General features: G+C 43.8%; 1 protein-coding gene across 6 annotated transcripts in view; it reads right to left on the bottom strand.

The window, feature by feature from the left end:
• Positions 1 to 20,893, bottom strand: part of cntn3a.1 (contactin 3a, tandem duplicate 1) — a 118,256-nt gene that overhangs the window by 80,984 nt on the left and 16,379 nt on the right. For 4 of the 6 annotated variants that reach the window (XM_061782444.1, XM_061782426.1, XM_061782440.1 and 1 more), the window contains exon 2: positions 16,287 to 16,424. In XM_061782444.1, the coding sequence (XP_061638428.1) occupies positions 16,287 to 16,341 (55 nt within the window). In that variant the 5' untranslated portion in view covers positions 16,342 to 16,424. Of the gene's footprint in view, positions 1 to 8,252; positions 8,382 to 16,286; positions 16,425 to 20,893 lie in introns of those variants that run through there. The other 2 variants (XM_061782451.1, XM_061782432.1) reach the window with 2 other exon arrangements.

Raw genomic sequence — 20,893 nt, 5'->3', positions numbered from 1 at the left:
GGTGTGCTGTCGGTGTGACAGAAGAATTTAAGGTGGACGTGGGACTGCATCAGGGATCAGCCCTGAGCCCCTTCCTTTTTGCAGTGGTGATGGATAGGCTGACAGATGAGGTTAGACTGGAATCCCCGTGGACCATGATGTTTGCAGATCACATTGTGATCTGCAGTGAAAGCAGGGAGCAGCTGGAGGAACAGTTAGAAAGATGGAGGCATGCACTGGAAAGAAGAGGAATGAAGATTAGCCGAAGTAAAACAGAATATATGTGCATGAATGAGAGGGGTGGTGGGGGAAGAATGAGGCTACAGAGAGAAGAGATGGCAAGGGTAGAGGACTTTAAATACTTGGGGTCAACCGTCCAGAGCAATGGTGAGTGTGGTCAGGAAGTGAAGAAACGGGTCCAAGCAGGTTGGAACGGGTGGAGGAAGGTGTCAGGTGTGTTATGTGACAGAAGAGTCTCTGCTAGGATGAAGGGCAAAGTTTATAAAACAGTGGTGAGGCCAGCCATGATGTATGGATTGGAGACAGTGGCACTGAAGAGAAAACAGGAAGCAGAGCTGGAGGTGGCGGAAATGAAGATGTTGAGGTTCGCTCTCGGAGTGACCAGGTTGGATAAAATTAGAAATGAGCTCACCAGAGGGACAGCCAAGGTTCGATGTTTTGGAGACAAAGTTAGAGAGAGCAGACTTCAATGGTTTGGTCACGTCCAGAAGAGAGAGAGTGAGTATATTGGTAGAAGGATGATGAGGATGGAGCTGCCAGGCAAGAGAGCTAGAGGAAGACCAAAGAGAAGGTTGATGGATGTCGTGAGGGAAGACATGATGGCAGTTGGTGTTCGAGAGGAGGATGCAGGAGATAGGCTCTCATGGAAAAGGATGACGCGCTGTGGCGACCCCTAACGGGACAAGCCGAAAGGAAAAGAAGAAGAATAGTAGACTTCAATGCACGACTCAATATATATTCAATGAATAGAAATACACTTAAGCTATTTGGTCACACCACCAAGCCCCCGTGAAGGCAGTTTTTAAATGACCTGTCAGTTGGGAGCACCATTGCAACTTTCAGCACATTAAATAAGGGTCAGAATAATGAGAAGGAATCGAGTTCTGTGGCTGCAATTGAAGGCTCTGTTCACACTGACCCAAACACCCTGAAACTTTTTTGTTTCCCTCATGGGATGCGATAGGAAGATTCAGAAAAGCTGCAGGCTTGCCAACCTGTATTCAAACATTAAATGTATATCTGCCGCACGTGCTGAATCAGTCTGAAACCAACAAACCAAAGAGTTTTTTTTTGCCCCAGAGAATTTCCTTTTGACAGCCAGGTGCATTGTAGAAATCTGCATCTGACAAGTAACGGAAGTTGGCAGATTGTCACCTATTTGAAGCTCTAAGTTGGGGTTAAACCAGAATCTCATGGCTCGATCAGCCACGAGCACCTCTGGGCTGAGAAAGCAAAATGATGAAAACTCACTCTATCAGACAAGTGCACTGATCCAAAATCCCGACAGAAAGTTCGCCATACATTACAGCAGGACAAAGATGGAGGTCATTATGAAAGCGTCTTTAAAGAAAATAGGTCGCCTCCACTCTTATCTGTCACCTGCTGCCAGATTGTGATAATATGCAGTCTTTTCATAAGGCTTCTCAAACAACGCAAAACTCAGCTTGCTATAGAAGGCGGAAGGAAGGAAGGAAGGAAGGAAGGAAGGAAGGAAGGAAAGGAGGCAAGCTGTTTTTGGGTCTAAAATAAAAACTAATCTCAAATGCAATACTGGCTGACAGCAAATGAATACCTCCAGCTTACCTCAGCATGAATAAACAGGCGCATGGGGAGTCAGCTGTGGGGGAGTTATCGGCTGTTTGAGAGTTCCCAAATCCATTCGTTTCAGCTCAAGGTTTTATGCATCAAATACAAAAAGCCAATCTTACTTTGAGAAGCATCTTTCCCCTCTGTCCAGGCCGATAACGGACACCTTTGGGATCTCTCATTGAGGAACAAATATTATTTCAAGAATTAGGTGGTTTCAGGCGATATACTGTGTGTTCAATTGCATCTAATCCAAATACTTGAAATATTGAATTATTTTCTCTCATATTTGTTAAGATCATAACAGTAGCACTATTGGTAAAACAGGGGGAAAAATGAGCACACATAAAAAGACAATGCCCAAGAGTGAAAACCTTGGTTTTGGAGTATTGCCACCTCTTACTATATTGTCTGTAAAGAGAGTAATAGGATCAATATTCTCAGACAATATCCAAGCATGTCACACTATATTAGCACATATCAAAACTAGTGCATACGAGATGCAATATCACCTTTTATGAAGGGTGTCCAATGGCATACACACTGGGGAAAGATATCATTGATTTTGTTTAACTCTATATGTGGGACTGGCAAATTAAAGCTATTTCTTGGTTGTTGTTATTTCCATCGACTGTGTACATAAGCAGAGAAACATGCTGTTTAAGCAAGGGCCATTTGTCATCAAGTTAAAGCAATATGCCTTGCTTTTATTTCCTTGACATTGGAGAGGAGGTTATTAGCTGCCAGATACAAGCAAGTAGGGTCTACTTTAATAGAAACATCAATCAAGGGGTTATAATTTTTTTTTAAAGCCACTATCATTATTTTTGGAATGTTGGTGAGTTTTGGACTCTTCTTTATGTGAGTTTGCTTTTCTCACACACAGATTTTACACAAATGAGATGAAATCCAGTATTAGCGGTCCATTTGGATCTCAAGAAAAAGTGACATTCTTTCAAAGACAACAATGTCCAAATTCTGGAGACTGCTGGTTTGAAAGAGGTGTAAAAGAAGCTCTCTATGCCAAACCAGAAAATCAGTCTCTAAACATAGGAGTAGGTTTGAGGAATCGCCTATTGTCTGCCTATAACACATGTCCTGACTTCTCTCCCCCTAAAGATTACCTAATTCAAATGGAAGAGTGGCCCTAATGAGCTGCTTTGCCACAAGACGAGTGAACAAATTATTGGTATGCAGGACGGTCTTTCACTAACCACGCCGGGCAACGACAACAGCAGTTGTATTGTTGACCACCCACAGGGGACACACCCACCGAGGCATCAATAGGAAGACTCCACACCTAGATTTAAAAGCATTTTGCATTAAGGGTGAAATAATAATAATAATAATAATAATAATAATAATAATAATAATAATAACAATAATAGGGCGGCACGGTGGACGACTGGTTAGAGCGTCAGCCTCACAGTTCTGAGGACCCGGGTTCAATCCCCGGCCCCGCCTGTGTGGAGTTTGCATGTTCTCCCCGTGCCTGCGTGGGTTTTCTCCGGGCACTCCGGTTTCCTCCCACATCCCAAAAACATGCATTAATTGAAGACTCTAAATTGCCCGTAGGTGTGACTGTGCGTGCAAATGGTTGTTTGTTTGTATGTGCCCTGCGATTGGCTGGCAACCAGTTCAGGGTGTACCCCGCCTCCTGCCCGATGATAGCTGGGATATGATCCAGCACGCCTGCGACCCTAGTGAGGAGAAGCGGCTCAGAAAATGGATTGATGGATGGATGGATGGATAATAATAGGTTAGCAACTGGTTAGCACATTTGCCTCACAGTTCTGAGGGGTTCAAATCCCGGCCTCGCCTGTGCGGAGTTTGCATGTTCTCGCCCGTAGGTGTGAATGTGAGTGTGAATGGTTGTTTCTTTATGTGACCTGCGATTGGCTGGCGACCAGTTCAGGGTGTGCTCCGCCTCTCCCCCGAAGATAGCTAGGTTAGGCTCCAGCACACCCGCGACCCTAGTGAGGATAAGCGGTACAGAAAATGGATGAATGGATGGATAATAATAACAATAATAATAATAACAATAATAATAATAGCGTGGGTTTTCTCCGGGCACTCTGGTTTCTCCTTACATCCCCAAAACATGCATGGTAGATTAACTGAAAACTTGCTGTAGGTGTGAATGTGAGTGTGAATGGCTGTTTGTTTCTATGTGCCCTGCGATTGGCTGGCGATCAGTTCAGGGCGTACCCCGCCTCTCGCCCGAAGATTGCTGGGATAGGCTCCAGCACACCCACGACCCTAGTGAGGATAATCGGAACGGAAGATGAATGAATGAATGAATTAATGAATAATAATAATAATAATAATATTAATAATAATGGGCGGCACGGTGGAAAGCTGGTTAGCACATCCGTCTCACAGTTCTGAGGTTCAAATCAGGCCTCGCCTGTGAGGAGTTTGCATGTTCTCCCCGTGCCTGTGTGGGTTTTCTCCAGGTACTCCTGTTTCCTCCCACATCCCAAAAACATGCACGGTAGGTTAATTGAAGATTCTAAATTGTCCATAGGTGTGAATGTGAGTGCGAATGGTTGTTTGTTTCAATGTCCCCTGCGATTGGCTGGTAACCAGTTCAGGGTGTAACCTACCTCCTGCCCGCAGTTAGCTGGGATAGGCTCCTGCAAGCCCGTGACCCTCGTGAGGAGAAGCGGTGTAGAAAATGGATGAATGTATAATAATAATAATAATAATAAGAAAAAGAATCTACTACATTTATATAGCACTTTCCATGATACTCAAAGACGCTTTACAATTGCACACATTCATTCATTTCACAGTCACAGTCTAGTGGTGGTACGCTACTTGGGTAGACCAACAGCTGACCTGGGGCAGTTTGACAGAAGTATGGCTGCCATTCTACGGCCCCTCCCACCATTACCACCAAACATCCAACCACTTTCATTCATGGGCAATACAGGTTAAGTGTTTTAAAGCCCAACGACAACATGCGCTCGGGCGGGGAGACGAACGAGCAACCCTCGGTTGCAGGGCGTACACTTTCCCTCTGAGCCACGCGCCCACAGAATGTCTTCAACAAACAAGAAGAATCCAGTTGCTTTGATTCACCACTCACCACCTCGCCAATGGCACACTGAAACAGGGTGTGGCGATGCAAGTATTTAGGCCACTTTGTCCTGGTTTTGAAATATTTTACAATTATCTTACAGCTTAAGTAAGCCTACTAATATTTTCCACCAAATATATTACACTTAAAAGTCATAAATTTTCTCCAAAATGGACGGGGCGCCTTATAATGCGGCACGCCTTATGTGTACATCGAGTTCCAAAATCTATAAATGTTGTTGTGTGATGAGCGCTCTGCTTGACTGACTGGGAGCATTTCCTGCCGACACGCTGCTTATACAGAGGAAAAGCGGACGTGGCTGAGGACAGCATGCGGACGTAAAGGGGGAAGGGTGCGCATGAAGGCGGACGCTAAAGGCACGCCCCCAGTAGGTATATAGCGCCGGTCAAGCCAGCCTCCACTCGTAAAGTAGCAATGAAGGCAGCCGCCCCTAATTTTCTTCATACTCGGCATTACGGTAATAAGTCGCCAACTCGCGGCGAAAGCCACCTTCAAAATAAAAGCTTCCCAATAATACGGACGTCAATGCTCTTCGGTTAAGGAATACAACCAGCAAGGTTAATTTGAATCTTGAGATGCATTAAAAAATGTAGTTTATTAGTTTTCAGAGACTTTTATTTTGAAATACAATATCAGATCTTCATCAAACCTCTTTTAGTGGAGTCCTTGGTGGTCTGTCACACAGATCTGGACTTATCTTGCGATACCAATCGGATTATGTTGGGGTGGCTTTGGCTCAGTCGGAAGAACAGGTTCGAATCCCTGCTACGAATGTTTGCATGTCGAAGTGTCCTTGGGCAAGACACTGAACCCTAATTTGCTCCCAGTGGGCGTGGCAGCGCCTTGCATGGCAGCAGTCGCCCATTGGTTTATGAATGTGTTTGTGAATGTGAGGCTTTGTAAAGCATTTTGGGCACTGTGATGATGTAGATAAAGTGCTATATAAGTGAAGTCCATTTACCATTTATTTTTCCTAAGATATCAAATAAACTAAATTTTTTAATGTATCTCAAGATTCAAATTAACTTTGGTGGTTGCATTCCTTAACCAAAGAGCACTGACATCCGTATTATTGGGAAGCTTTTATTTTGAAGGTGGCTTTCGCCGCGAGTTGGCGACCTATTACCGTAATGCCTAGTATGAACAAAATTAGGGGCGGCTGGTTTGACTGCTACTTTACGAGTGGAGGCTGGCTTGACCGCAGTCGAAAACTGCACCTCCAAAGAGACATGGGAATTGAGCAGCCGTGAGAGAATTCAAGATCAACGAATCCATGTTTCACAAGTGGAGGAAGCAGGAAAATGAGCTTCGCCAAGTCAAGAAGACGAAGCTGAGTTTCCGTGGAAAAAAAAGAAAAACAAAACACGGAAACAAGGCGAGGTGGCCCGAGTTGGAAGACCAACTCGAGCAATGGATTAATGAACTCCAACCTCTGGACATCGGTGTAAACAGGGCGTTCAAAGTGAAGTTGCGAGCGGCGTGGGAGCGATGGACAACAGATGGCGAAGACAGTTTTACTAAGACTAGGAGGCAGCGCCGGGCGAGTTACGCCACAATGTGTGATGTGGATGCTTGGGCTAACGTGTCTGCTTGCACTGTTGTTCGAGCTTTCGTAAAAGCCGGCATCATTTCTGAGGAGCCACACGGCAACGAGACTGACTCGAACCTGGCGTGTTTGATTGAGACCTTGCCCAGCTGTTCATTTCAGATACAGAACATGAGGACTTTGATGGATTTGTGGATGAGGATTGATCAAAAAATAACGTGAGTACATTGTTAAATACTTCAATAAAGTACAACCGAACTCAGTTTTGCTCCCGCTGCCTTTTTAAAAACATTGTTTTAGCGTGCATGCATGCTACCATATGTTTTAAGCTAGCGTATGTTTTACTATGCCTGCGCCCAATAATACGGTGCGCCTTATGTATGTGTTAAATACAGAAATAGACCCCGTAACTGAGACTGCGCCTTTCAATACGGTGCGCACTATGGCCATGAAAATACGGTAGTCATCCAAAAAATGACTTGAGTAAGAGTAAAAAGTACACAGTGAAATAATTACTCAAGTACTGAGTAAATAGTGAGTAACTTCTGATTATTTAACAACAGCATGAAGATCACTTAAAAAAAAATAAAAAAATAACAAAATAAAATGCTAATTCTTATGTTGCTGTGTGTGGGGGTGTGTGAAGGCACAGTAAAAACTATAACAAAACATCTGCAATTTACAGCACGGTGTTTTCTCAAGTTATAAGTGAGGTGAATTAGGCACTTTGGGCAGAGAGTGCCAGACAAATACTACAATACATGAGAGCTGTTGTTTTTGCTTGTCTAAATGTAAACACGAGTAGCGCGCCATTACCTTCATGGTAACGACAAACTTCCCAACATGGCCGCCACGTAGGCACGACGATCAGCCGGGCTGGCTTATCTTGTTTTAATACCTATGCCCGGGAAGCCCAATAGAAGACGTTGTGTGAGGTCATGTCACTATCTTCTGCCGTTTGATTGGTGAACTAGACTTAAACGTCACTAGCGCTTAAACTGGATTGGAGCAAACAGCGCCAATGCGGAAGTTGAAGTTGTAGTCTCGCTCACGAAATAGTTGATAAATAAGCAATAATTGATCAATAAAAGTAGCGACTGACATTTAGATCATTGCAATGGAGTAAAAGTACCGTAACTTCTTAAAGTGAACTTGGATTGTTATGACATGTTTGGTATATATGATCTCTTTCAACTTGAGTAACATAACAATAAGATACAACTTTCGATAATCATTTCCAGATTTATATATTTTTACATATCGTAATTTCAACATAGGCCGCCATTGTTTTTTCATCGCAGTGCATTCTGGGTAGTGACGTCAAATAGAAAGAAAGTAGAGTTAGAAAGAGAGTATCTGTTGTAAAGAGCTCCGTTTCATTTCTGCCGCTGCTCAAGGCACTTGTTCGTTTTGCTTGATGTTCTAAATGTATTCAGTGATAACTTAGAGTAAAGTTACATGCATACCTATTTTACTATTTCTCACTGCTAACTCAGCGTCCGGTGCGAATGGTTTGTTTACAACAGCTGCTGCTGCTAAAGTGAGTCTTTCGCGTCTTTTTGCTCGGCTTTCGCTTGTCACACTTGCCCGTTTCGGCTCCTTGTGAGGAAAGATAGTCGGCACTGCATTGAATTTAAGCCGTCGTTTATACCCAGACACACCAGTGAGCTCTCTCATGAGCTGGAGGCGATCAAAGGCTTCGAACAACCGCGGCTCTTTCAGCAGTTCAACTCTTCCTGCCCCATCCTCCCACCGTTTCCTCAAATTGATCTTTTTGGGAAAGCTGTGAATGCTTACCTCCTTTTTTGCATTCCGTCCTGATTGGAAATTGCATCCCAAAGCGGCGCAGTATGGCATTTCACTGAGGATAAAAGTTGTTCGCAAGTGGCTAGCTTAGCTACAGTACAGAGCAGCAGCGTAACAATTTTACAACAGCCATTCTACGTCATCATTCCCAGAATTCATGCTAAAGATGGCGGCGACAGTGTATAAAATTATGGTCTAAACAAAATCGTTTTTATTAACTTATAGGAATAATTTATAAATATATACCATTGTATTTCCCTGAGCTTTTCATAACTCAATGCAAACATTTAATATTTTTTAATGTTCGTACATCATAATGTTCATAATGTGTATGAAGTTAATTTTATTAACATATTGCTAATACGTTACTAAGATTTAAAAGTAATTAATATATATGAAATAGTGGTAGAACAGTTAAAAATTCAAGACATGTTAAAAGGCATTAAAAAATAGACTAAGAATAAATATTAAAAAGTGAGATTCATACTTACTTGACAAACAGGCTGAAAGAATTGACAGCAGTGGGTTGCTGGATTTGCACTTAATGTTTTATTGAATTTAAGAGGCCAGGTGTCACAGGATGTTTTTTCTCAGATGTTTATATTGTAGTTTGTATATAGCAGTTGGAAATATTAATGACATTATGTACATGCTTCAAATAATTTTTCTTTGATTTGAAGGTTTTTCACCTAGAGGCTGGGGCTAGAGGCTAACGGCTAATGGCTTGTTGAGATGTCTTAAAACTGCACACAAATAAAAGGAAGAAAATGAAAGCTGCTTGGTCATTTTGAGTGAATTCCAGTGAAACCTCTGAGTAGATTTCAAGCGGGGATGTTGCATGACAAAATGTGAGGAGCTTGACATTACCAAACTCACCATTGCTCTGGACTGACCTGAAGTATTTAAAGTCCTCCATCCTCACTATCTCTCCTCCCTGTAGCCTCACTCTTCCCCCTCCACCCATCTCATTCATGCACATACTGTATGTTCTGTTCCACTTAGGCTAATCTTCATTCCTCTCCTTTCCAGCGTATGCAATATAGTCCACGGGGATTCCAGTCTAACATCGTCTGTCAGCCTATCCATCACCACTGCAAACAAGGGGCTCAGAGCTGATCCCTGATGCAGTCCCACCTCCACCTTGAACTCCTCTGTCACACCTACAGCACCACCTCACCACTGTTCTGCTGCCCTCATATATGTCCTGACCTATTCTGATATACTTCTCTGCCACTCCAGACTTCCTCAAAAAGTACCACGGTTCCTCTCTGGGTACCCGTGATAGGCTTTCTCTAGATGTACAATGACATTATGCAGCTCCTTCTGACCTTCCCTGTACTTTTCCAACACCCTCAAGGCAAATAATGCATCTGTGGTACTCTTCCGTGGCAACAAACCATACCGTTGCCCGCAAATGCTCACATCTGTCCTGAGTCTAGCCTCCACTACTCTTTCCCATAACTTCATTGTGTGACTCAGCAACTTTATTCCTCTATAGTTCCCACAGCTCTGCACATGACCCATGTTCTTAAAAATGGGCACCAGCACACTTTTCCTCCATTCCTCAGGCATGTTCTCATCCTCTAGAATTCTGTTGAACAGCATTGGTCAAAAACTCCACAGCCATCTCTTCTAAATGCTGCCATACCTCCACAGGTATGTCATCAGGACCAACTGTCTTTCCATTTTTCTTCCTCCTTAATGCGTTTCTAACATACTTCTTACTTTTTTTTGTGGTCCTGTTCGGTTGTTACGTCAAGCAGAAAGGAGGATCTGTATCCCTTTTATGCCGGAACAGTTTTACAGTCACAGTGGACTTTTTAAGCTGCCACTGTGATGTCTTAGTCTTTTAATGGATGTTTATTGAGAATCAGTCGATCAGTCGAACAGAACAAGCTTTCTACAGGGGAGTGAGAAAAGAAGACAACAAAAAACAAAGTAGTAGTAAAGTAGTAAGTATACCTAGAACAATGGCACATTAGATATGAGTGTTGTATGGGGCAGTAGTGCTACACCCTGTGAGGGAAGGATAGGACAAGATAGGACAGTACAAGGACAGGCGGGGAAGCATGCAGGACAAGAGTCGTGAACCCGGCTGCACAACTGAATTGTGGTGGGAGTGTCTATGTGAATTATAAACGTGTATAGGACCAGAGTGTGAGTAAGGGGATACCCAAGCCATTTGCATATTCATGAGTTATTTGTCGCAATAAGTGAGTGGCCCCACACCCAGCGAATAAATCCCAGCGGTGTGTGTCTACGGACACATGCAAGTGAATTGACACTGTTTCGCATGCACAATGACTGACAGAAGTGTCCTGTAATTGCTGTGCCTGCACCGCGGAGGCTGAGGACCCCACCCAATCAATCGAGAGGCGGGGTGGAGCCCAGGAGTTCATCCAAGAGCAACCCGGTGGACGGGAGACATCCCACACCGAGGGACCTAGGGCGGTCCACCGGCCCCACTGAGGCGGCCTGAAAACCCGCCACCCAGAGGAGGCCGCAGGGAACCAATGCCAGCCAACCTCCACCCGCCCCACGCGCCTTCTTCCTGCCTCTTCTGGAGGCTAGTGACCACTGTAGCCATTACCATCCTTTTGGCAAAGTCCACCATCTGTCCCTCCAAGTTCCTTTCCTATTAGCCAAATTTATCCATCACAGCTTCATCATCCCTGTTTCCTTCACCGACATGTCCATTACAATCTGCACAAATCACAACTCTCTCTCAGCCTGGGATGCTCTGAACTACTTTGTCCTGCTCCTTCCAGAATTTCACTTTCACCTCCAGTTCACGTCTTACCTGTGGGGCATAACCACTAATCACATTAAACATAACACCCTCAATTTCAAGTTTCAGCCTCATCACTCGATCTGACACTCTTTTCACCTCCAAGACATTCTTAACTAACGCTTCCTTCAAAATAACTCTTACTCCATTTCTCTTCCCATCTACACCATAGTAAAATAACTTAAACCCTGCCCTTAAGCTTCTAGCCTTACTCCCTTTCCACCTGCTCTCCTGGACACACAATATATCTACCTTCCTCCTAATCATCATGTCAACCAACTCCCTAGCTTTTCCTGTCACAGCCCCAACTTTCAAAATCCCCACATTCAGTTCTAGGCTCTGTGCTTTCCTCTTCTCTTTCTGCCAAAAACTCGCTTTATAGCTCTCCTTCGTTTTCAACTCACAGCAGCTGAATTTCCAATGTCCAACCCAGACCTCGACCGATCCAGTTTGGAAATCTTTAGATGAACGCTCATATTTGTTTGGCAAAGTTTTATGCCGGATTCACTTCCTGACGCAATTCTATAAGTCTGATTGATGACTAGGTCATTTTAATTGGCCCATATCCTTCAAGGCTTCCCAGTGATGAGGAGTTTTAGTTTTAGCCTCATAAACACACGTGATATTGCTGCTAATATACTGTAACATTTCATGACCCAGTGCCAACCCTGGGTTGTACTAAAACTTTGCCTAATGCTATTGGTATCTTGGTTAACAGTACAGTACAACCGCGGGCTGAAAACAAGTAACATACTAAATATACCTATGTTAAGTATGTCAACTTCCTTGCTCACCGTTCTCTAGGCCTGCTCTTTTTTCGTATGATCCCAGTATTGGTTGCAGGAGTTATCAAAAAGTTTCAGGTGCCCGCAAACAGCAATGACACTTTTATTCTCCATTGTTCTGCTCAACAACTCCAAGATGTTGTGTGTGACATATCATATTCTCGATGGGCAAAATACTCGACTGCAGCTCGACGCTTTATTTAACGAATCGATTGGTTAATCATTTGTGTGGAGTTCACTGTTTATTAGAGTCAACACAATTAAAGCAAAATGGAGTGCACTGCATAAATGCAACCAGCAGAGGTGCTATTGATTCAGTCTCAATTAGATGCAGCCTAAAAACACAAACAAGACATCAACTCGGTTGGAAGTTGAGCCACATCCTCCCTATAACTTTGGCTCAATATAACACTGGCATGGAAACAGAAATTTAGAATATTCAGGCATATGTTCTTCCATCCAATTCAAAATAGATGGATGTAACAAAAAAAAGATTTTTAATTTTCCCTCTTGTGCTCAAGGTCACCTTGTCAAAGACCCATCCCTAGTTGGTAAACTGCAGGCTTCACCTCTCATTGTTTTGTGTTCAGTGTTTTTCCTCTTGTGATAACATTGCTGTAACAATTTTCACTTGATGAGTGTTTCAGTTAGCCTTCACTCTATAGGTCAAAACGCATCTGCCAATCTACCCCAACGTCCCCTCTTTGCTCCCTGACATACAGTACACAAATACACATCCAGCAAGCGCCCCTGGGGGGAGAGAATGAGCAAGGATCTGGTTAACTCCCGATTAACTTTCTATGGGAATGACTTCCTCATGGCTCATCTGCTCGCCCACATAGCCGACTGTCTGGTGGATAACTTTCTTCGAAGCAGATACCTGACATTATGACACTGCTCTCTCTACCCAGTATTGTGCTCATGCATTCTAAAATACTTTTTGTCTTTCTCAGAAGACCAAGGCTTTGAGGGTCTGAAACCACATCAATGAAAATGACAGGTCTTTTGTCATTGGTAAGAAGAGATTTTTTTTCCCCCTTTCTATTGAATATTTCCTGAAAGAAGTAGAATAAGGATTAAAACTGAAATGCAGTTGAACACATTTCCATACACAACCACCATAAGCAGCAGCACTTTTAAGTGACTTTGTGAGTAATCAATGTTGATCCACGCAAATTAAATGTGCATTTCTTTGCTGTATTGACCCCAAAAGATTTAGCATAATTCGATCATAATCTGTTATTAGAAACAAGGCAGAAGTATTCATCGTATACTGTTTATAAAGAATGCGTGTAAATAAAAGGCGCAGCTTGGACATGAAAAGGCTTTCAAGAAGTCGTTTGACATAAAGTGAAAGTCTGGAGGTCAAAACCTCCTGTTATATTGTAAATGTCCATATTGTCTTTATCTGATGCAAGTTACTTAAATCTACTATATGGTAAGTACTTATTCTAAAAAACACTTTTTAAACACTGCATCCTAAGAAGGCATTTTTACGTCATTCCACAAAGAAAAGTCGCGAGAATGTTACGCAAGACCGTCCCTCCTTCGGACGAAAGGGAGGAAGTGATGCCATAGCTAATTTCACTACTAGGTAGTGCATTCCCTTATATTTGAGCAAGTCTATCCATCCATCCATCCATTTTCTGAGCCGCTTATCCTCACTAAGGTCCCGGGCGTGCTGGAGCCTATCCCAGCTATCATCGAGCAGTAGGCGGGGTTAACACTGAACTGGTCGCCAGCCAATCGCAGGGCACATATAAACAAACAACCATTCGCACTCACATTCACACCTACGGGCAATTTAGAGTTGTCAATTAACCTACCATGCATGTGTTTGGGATGTGGGAGGAAACTAGAGTGCCCGGAGAAAACCCACGCAGGCACGGGGAGAACATGCAAACTCCACACAGGCGGGGCCGGGGATTGAATCCCGGCCCTCAGAACTGTGAGGCAGACACTCTAAACAGTCAGCTACCGTGCCGCCGTGGTAGTTCCAGTCTTGTTTAATTAATACAAAAATAACATGCAGTATTTGAGCTGTACACCAGATAGCAGCAGAAAACCAATTTGGCAAGAGGTATCACGTCGCTTTTATTTACACGGATTACAGTACAGCGGCACGGTGGACGACTGGTTAGAGCGTCAGCCTCACAGTTCTGAGGACCCGGGTTCAATCCCCGGCCCCGCCTGTGTGGAGTTTGCATGTTCTCCCCGTGCCTGCGTGGGTTTTCTCCGGGCACTCCGGTTTCCTCCCACATCCCAAAAACATGCATGAATTGGAGACTCTAAATTGCCCGCATGACTGTGAGTGCGAATGGTTGTTTGTTTCTATGTGCCCTGCGATTGGCTGGCAACCAGTTCAGGGTGTACCCCGCCTCCTGCCCGATGACAGCTGGGGTAGGCTCCAGCACGCCCGCGACCCTCGTGAGGAGAAGCGGCTCAGAAAATGGATGGATGGATGGATTACAGTACACATTGTAGCTTGTAGCCACCGTCAGTGTGTCAGGGTAAATTAAGAAGAAATGTGACAGAAGTCGGAGTCCACTTAATTAAAAATGGATCGGTAGGAACTGTGTCAGGTTGTCAGCATCAAAGGCGTAATTTTCGCCTATTAAACTGCCGAGGAAAAGTAGTCCGCCGGCTGCCGCAAACCTACCGGGCACTCAGGTAACTAGCTGATAGCGGCTAACGCTGGCAAGCTGATGACGTATCCTACTATTTAATCAATGACAGCGTGATAAATTTAGCATATTAAATTAAGGATTAAACATGATTTTCGGGATGGTGTTGTGTTGATGTTGGTGGCAACAGTATATGATGGTAATATAAACTGCAGTCAGAACAGCATCCCATCGAGGTCCGGCAGCAGGAAGGCTTTAAAGTCCTGAGGAGGAGCTTCAAAATAAAAGCCTAACAATTCTCAGGGCATTGAATCGATCGCAACTGGACTGCTCTGTTTGTCCAGTTGCGATCGATGCCCGGAGAATTACCTGGCTGAATGAATATTCACAGGCAAAAGCCTGACAAGGCATTGATGTCCAATGGTGGAGCTTTTATTTTGAAGTTGGCAGTTGGCTTTCGCGGGTGTTGTTGTGGTGCTTCTTTTAATACCATGGTGCTTAATATGAACAATCGGCCAGCTTGACTTCGACTCTTTAACGAGAGGTTGAGGTTGATTACATGATGGTTTGAACTCAAACTTGCTAGAATATTGTCCAAACTGTCATGTAATCAACCTGTAGTTCTGCTAGTTATCGCAGCATACAGGAGAACCCGATATCCTGAGTTCCAGGTTTGGTCACGTGACGTACGCGAGGCCACCTTTGACGTTAATTTCAGTTGAGAGCAGAGTGCGATATGACCCAACATGTGTGCCTCTTGGAATAGGTGAAAATTGATGAATTTATCTTTTTAATTCTTATTCCACAAACACAATATTAATTAGAATACCGTGTTTAGACGAGTGAGGGCACACACAACATATTCTTGCCCCAAAATGTCTTTCCTTTCCCTTTAACAAGGAAAAAACAAATGCTATAATTTGTACTTTATTTGCGAGAGCTTTTTGGTTATGGTCCACAGCATTGAAATGAATGTTCTCATTCAAGCTGTACCTCTGGGATAAAATCTCTTAACTCTTCACTGTGTCTGGATTTGTATTTAAATAAATGCCTGTGTATATATAATACAGCGATCCAGAGCAATGATTCTAATCCCATACTGACAAACTGTTCATTAAAGACACATCATCTAACGTATCAGATTTACAAATAAACCGTGGCATAACTGCCATGATGGCGAATGTATGTGTGGATATGCAGCACAAGTACACAAAATGATAGAGTAAGACACACAGATGCTAATTGTTTTACGCCCAGCTGCTTTGAGGGAGCCGGTAATCTTGAACAAGACAACATGAAACATGAGTAATTCTTTAATAGACCATGATCATGCTGCAAATCCCTAATTTATCTTGCTCTCATCCTCAAACTCCGACATTAGAAGAACTCACATTTGACCCTGAACATTTTGTAAGAGATGTAAATTAGGTCTCTCATGAAAAGCAATATCCGTGGAAAGATTTCTGTACAACTACCCAGGCGATCTCAATTAAGGTAATGATTGAAGTGCCCTTTGAAATGAATGACCACATGCTCAACTGTAAGACAGGGAGGATGTACTTTCAGAGAGGAAAATCTGGCTATTTTTCCCAGCTTTTCCCCAAAACTGATGTAATGCTGCTTGAAGATGCCACTGACAAGACATTCACATCGACTTCAAATGAGGAGGATTTCTAAAAAGTCACTGGTTGTCATAAAACCTAGTTTCCTCTTACTTCCAAGTGCCATCTATACAGCAGTTTCAAGAACTGTCACCAATCTATAAATAACAATTCATAGTCAATATCATAACAATACAAAATAAAAATTGGACGTTAAGGAGGCTTACCTGCCAGGCAGTCGAGCAACGACAGCAGCAATGCCAGTTTCCACAGCAACTCCATTGTAATGGTCTCAGGTGGATGCAAGCTCCAATCCAATGATGAATGTATGAAATTCTTTCTATGTCCTTTCTTACATTTGTACCCTGTTAAATAGAAGAAAAGGAGGGGAAGACATTAGAAGTTAATTCAGAATATGGATGGGGATTGGGTGACATTTTAGTAATTGTGTATATGGAAAATGAATGATCAATTAATCATTAATGTGAAAGAAGTAACTTTTTTGAGACACTAGTTGTTGTGTACAAATTGTCTTGAGTGGGTGTGTCCTAAATAGTATTTCTATTTGGGAAGGGCACAATACTCAGTTAATTGACCATACTGAACTGATCGAATTTGTGTAATTGATTGTTTATACAATTGAGTATATATATATATATATATATATATATATATATGATACAGGCGTTTACCCTGAACTGGTCACCAGCCAATCGCAGCTATATATATTTGTTCTCCCTGTGTCTGGGTGGGTTTTTTCCAGGCACTCCGGTTTCCTCCCACATCCCAAAAACAGGCGTGGTAGGTTGATTGAGGACTCTAAATGGCCCGTAGGTGTGAATGTGAGTGCGAATGGTTGCTTGTTTCTTTGTGCCCTGCGATTTGCTGGGGACCGGTTCAGGGTGTACCCCGCCTCCCGCCCGAAGATAGCTGGGATAGGCTCCAGCAGCCCGCGACCCTAGTGAGGATAAGCGGTAAATAAAATAGATGGATGTGTGTGTATACATATATCCATCCATCCATCCATTTTCTGAGCCGCTTCTCCTCACTAGCGTGCTGGAGCCTATCCCAGCTGTCATCGGGCAGGAGGCGGGGTACACCCTGAACTGGTTGGCAGCCAATCACAGGGAACATAGAAACAAACAAACAACCATTCGCACTCACGCCTACGGGCAATTTAGAGTCTCCAATCCATGCATGTTTTTGGGATGTGGGAGGAAACCGGAGTGCCCGGAGAAAACCCACGCAGGCACGGGGAGAACATGCAAACTCCACACAGGCGGGGCTCAAAAAGGAAACCAAATAATATGGCGTACTATTTTAAGATTAGAGCAGGGTGGTCTGTAAACAGAAACAAAAAGGATTTGCCAAAGCAAAGACTACATAGACAAAAACAAGGTGCAAGTCTGCTTAATGTTGCATAGGAGGGATCATGTCTACAAAATAAAAACAAAAGGGATTTCAAGATAGTACTGACTGACTTTGTAATGTTACTTGGAGTCAAATATCTAGACTGTCTAACTACCGTTCTGCAGTGGTTCACACCCCTAGTCTCCTTGTCTGTCCCCCAAAATGTCATATACTGCCCTGCAGTTCCATTATTGGAGCCGGGAGGGCGCTTTGTGTCCTGTCTCTCACCCCTCCCCTCTCTGTTTTCAGCACCTGTCTTCAATCAGCCTCATCACCACTGGTGTATATAAGTCTGCCTGTTCCCGGAAATCCTTGCCAAAGTATCTCCTAGCGGTACCACGGCCCACCTTATGTCAAGTAAGTTATACTGTTCCTCGCTTCCCTTGTTAACTCTTGTCTCCTCGTTTCCAGTGCTCCCCTGTGTTCCTGACCCATGTCATTCCCCCGGAATTCCCAGAAAAAGTATTGTAGCCTCGCCTAGCGGTACCACGGCCCACCTCATGTCAAGTAAGCAATATTGTTCCTCGCTTCCCTTGTTAACTCTTGTGTCTCCTCGTTCCCAGTGCTCCCCTACGCTCTGGACTTTGTTACCGGTCTACCTCCTTCTGAAGGTAACTATCATTCTCACTATTGTGATCACTTTTCCAAATCCGTCCATTACGTACCAATCCCCAAACTACCATCCACCTTCGATACTGCTAACCTCCTTGTCCAGCATGTCTTTCGACTCCACGGTATTCCCATCGATATTGTCTCTGACAGAGGTCCTCAGTTCTCATCCCTGGTATGGAAGGACTTCTGTAAAGCAGTGGGCACAGCACCCAGCTTGTCGTCAGGATGTCATCTGCAGACCAACGCCCAGACGGAGCGGGCAAACCAATACCTTGAATCGGCCCTCCGTTGTGTTGCCGCATGCAACCCCTCCTCCGAGAGCTCATTCCTCCCGTGGATTGAGTACGCCCACAACTCCCTCATCAGTTCCGCTACCAGTATGTCCACATTCATGGCTTGGTATGGTTACCAACTCCCGTTATTCAAAGAACAGGAGCAGGCAGTGGCATTCGCCACCGTCAAGGATCATCTACGGAGAATCCAAGCAGTGTGGAAAGACGTCCGAGCGGCGTTGACCCGATCCGCCGCACCCAATAAACACCTCGCGGACAGTCATCGGTCCCCGACGCCCGAATACAGGGTGGGCCAATCTGTCTGGCTTTCTTCTTACGACCTCCCGCTTTAGATAGAGTCCCGGAAACTCACTCCGCGTTTCATTGGTCCCTTCCCCATTACCAAGATCATAAATCCTACTTCTGTCCAATTGAAGCTTCAACAGTCCCTGAAAATTCATCCCACATTCCACATCTCTTTGCTAAAGCCTGTCTCCAACTGCGCCCTAAGCCCTCCGGCCGAACCCCCTCCACCCCCCTGGGTTATTGACGACCATCCGGCCTTCACAGTGTCGCGCATCCTCGACGTGAGGCCTAGGGGGAGGAGGTTCCAGTACCGTGTCGACTGGGAAGGGTACGGGCCGGACGAGCGTTCTTGGATTTCCCAGAAGCTCATCCTCGATCCTACTCTTTTGGATGACCTTTTCGCGGCTCACCCAGGGAAGCCTGGCAGGATGCCAGGAGGCGTCAGTTGAGAGGGGGGTACCGCCATATACTGCTCTGCAGTTCCATTATTGGAGCCGGGAGGGTGCTTTGTGTCCTCTCTATCCCCCCTTTCCTCTCTGTTTTCAGCACCTGTCTTCAATCCTCATCACCACCAGTGTATATAAGCTTGCCTGTTCCCGTAAATCCTCGCCAAAGTATCTCCTAGCGGTACCACGGCCCACCTTGTGTCAAGTAAGCTATACTGTTCCTCGCTTCCCTTGTTAACTCTTGTCTCCTCGTTTCCAGTGCTCCCGTGTTCCTGACCCACGTCATTCGCGCCAACCTGGCAACCCAGTTTGCATTGTTGTGACGTAGCCGGATGCATGAATAGCGATGGAAGGAGCTCCAAAGATAATATTTGGATTTAAGGATTATGTTGTCGATCAAGTCTGCAAAAAGACTGCATAGCTTTTGCAACTTGCGTATTTAAGTCACATCGACGATGACGTTGTGCTTCATCTGTCACTACAAAACTCTCAGAGAGGTAAGCTAATTTAACATTTTATCTAGCTGATCAAACATTAAGTCTCATAGACTGCTTTGGGACCACAAAAAAATGAAAATGTGATGGTGAACGTTTTAGTACAGCTAAGTAGGGGTGGCACGGTTTACAATAATTGAACCTTTGGTTTTGCTTTATAAGCACACAAAACTCTCTTCCCTTTCTTTCTCTCATTTACTAAAGAGCCGAGAGCAAAGTAGAAAGTAGCGTCTAAAATATAATGCCAACCGCTGAATGCAGAAGAAGTGAAGCGGTGTTGCTAGCGATCGTTGTAGAAATGTAAAAAAAAAAAAGTGGAGACATTTGCGGGCATGGCAAAATTAAGAGCCTGCGCGAGAAGATGCCAGGTGCGTTATAGGTCTGCTGTATCCGATCACCTTGCATTACAATCACGGTGATTAGAAAGTAAGTGCATTCCACTTAGTAAGTACAGTACAAATTATGAGTAGCTATGTGTGAATATAATTTTTGTACTACTGAATCTGTTTATTGAAGTGTCACCATTAAAATGTCATTTTTTTCCTGTGCTAAAGCTGTCTGCACTACGTTTTTAAAATTGACACCACAGCATATGAAACATAACCTTGAATCTAATGACAATTGTCAGTTGTCCAGAGTCCAAATGAGATTGTTTACTTCTAAACACAGCCACCCTAAGTTAGGAGAGGATGTGTTATTCTGTTTATTTTTTACTAGTCTCAAAGATTTCCTTTTTTTTTTTTAATGAGTTGCACAGGTTATGTGTCACATTGAAGGTGAAAAAAGCTGTGAAAATATTTATTCTATATAGCTTTTGTTTAATGGTGTTCTTTTAAGAACCGTAGGAGGTACTAGGCTGTCACCACAAAATAAACAGAATTGTTTGTTCATGGTGTTCCCTTAAGAACCGTAGGAGGTACTAGGCTGTCACCACAAAGTAAACAGAATTGTTTAGAAATAAAGTTGAGTCAAATTGAGTTTAGAATAAAACTTTAAAACAATTCAGTGCAATAAATTCAGTGAACCAGAATCTCAATTGTTGTTCATTTAACTTGGATAAGGTGTGAATACTTTTTTTAGTGTTACATTTTTTCACAAATCATATCATTCACGGTGGGCGACTGGTTAGAGCGTCAGCCTCACAGTTGTGAGGACCCGGGTTCAATCCCCGGCCCCGCCTGTGTGGAGTTTGCAGGTTCTCCCCGTGCCTGTGTGGGTTTTCTCCGGGTACTCCGGTTTCCTCCCACATCCCAAAAACATGCATGAATTGGAGACTCTAAATTGCCCGTAGGCA

Source organism: Phyllopteryx taeniolatus, chromosome 1 (genome assembly GCF_024500385.1).
Source record: "Phyllopteryx taeniolatus isolate TA_2022b chromosome 1, UOR_Ptae_1.2, whole genome shotgun sequence".
Classification (NCBI taxonomy): Eukaryota; Metazoa; Chordata; class Actinopteri; order Syngnathiformes; family Syngnathidae; genus Phyllopteryx; species Phyllopteryx taeniolatus.
This window is presented reverse-complemented; position numbering and strand designations above follow the sequence as displayed.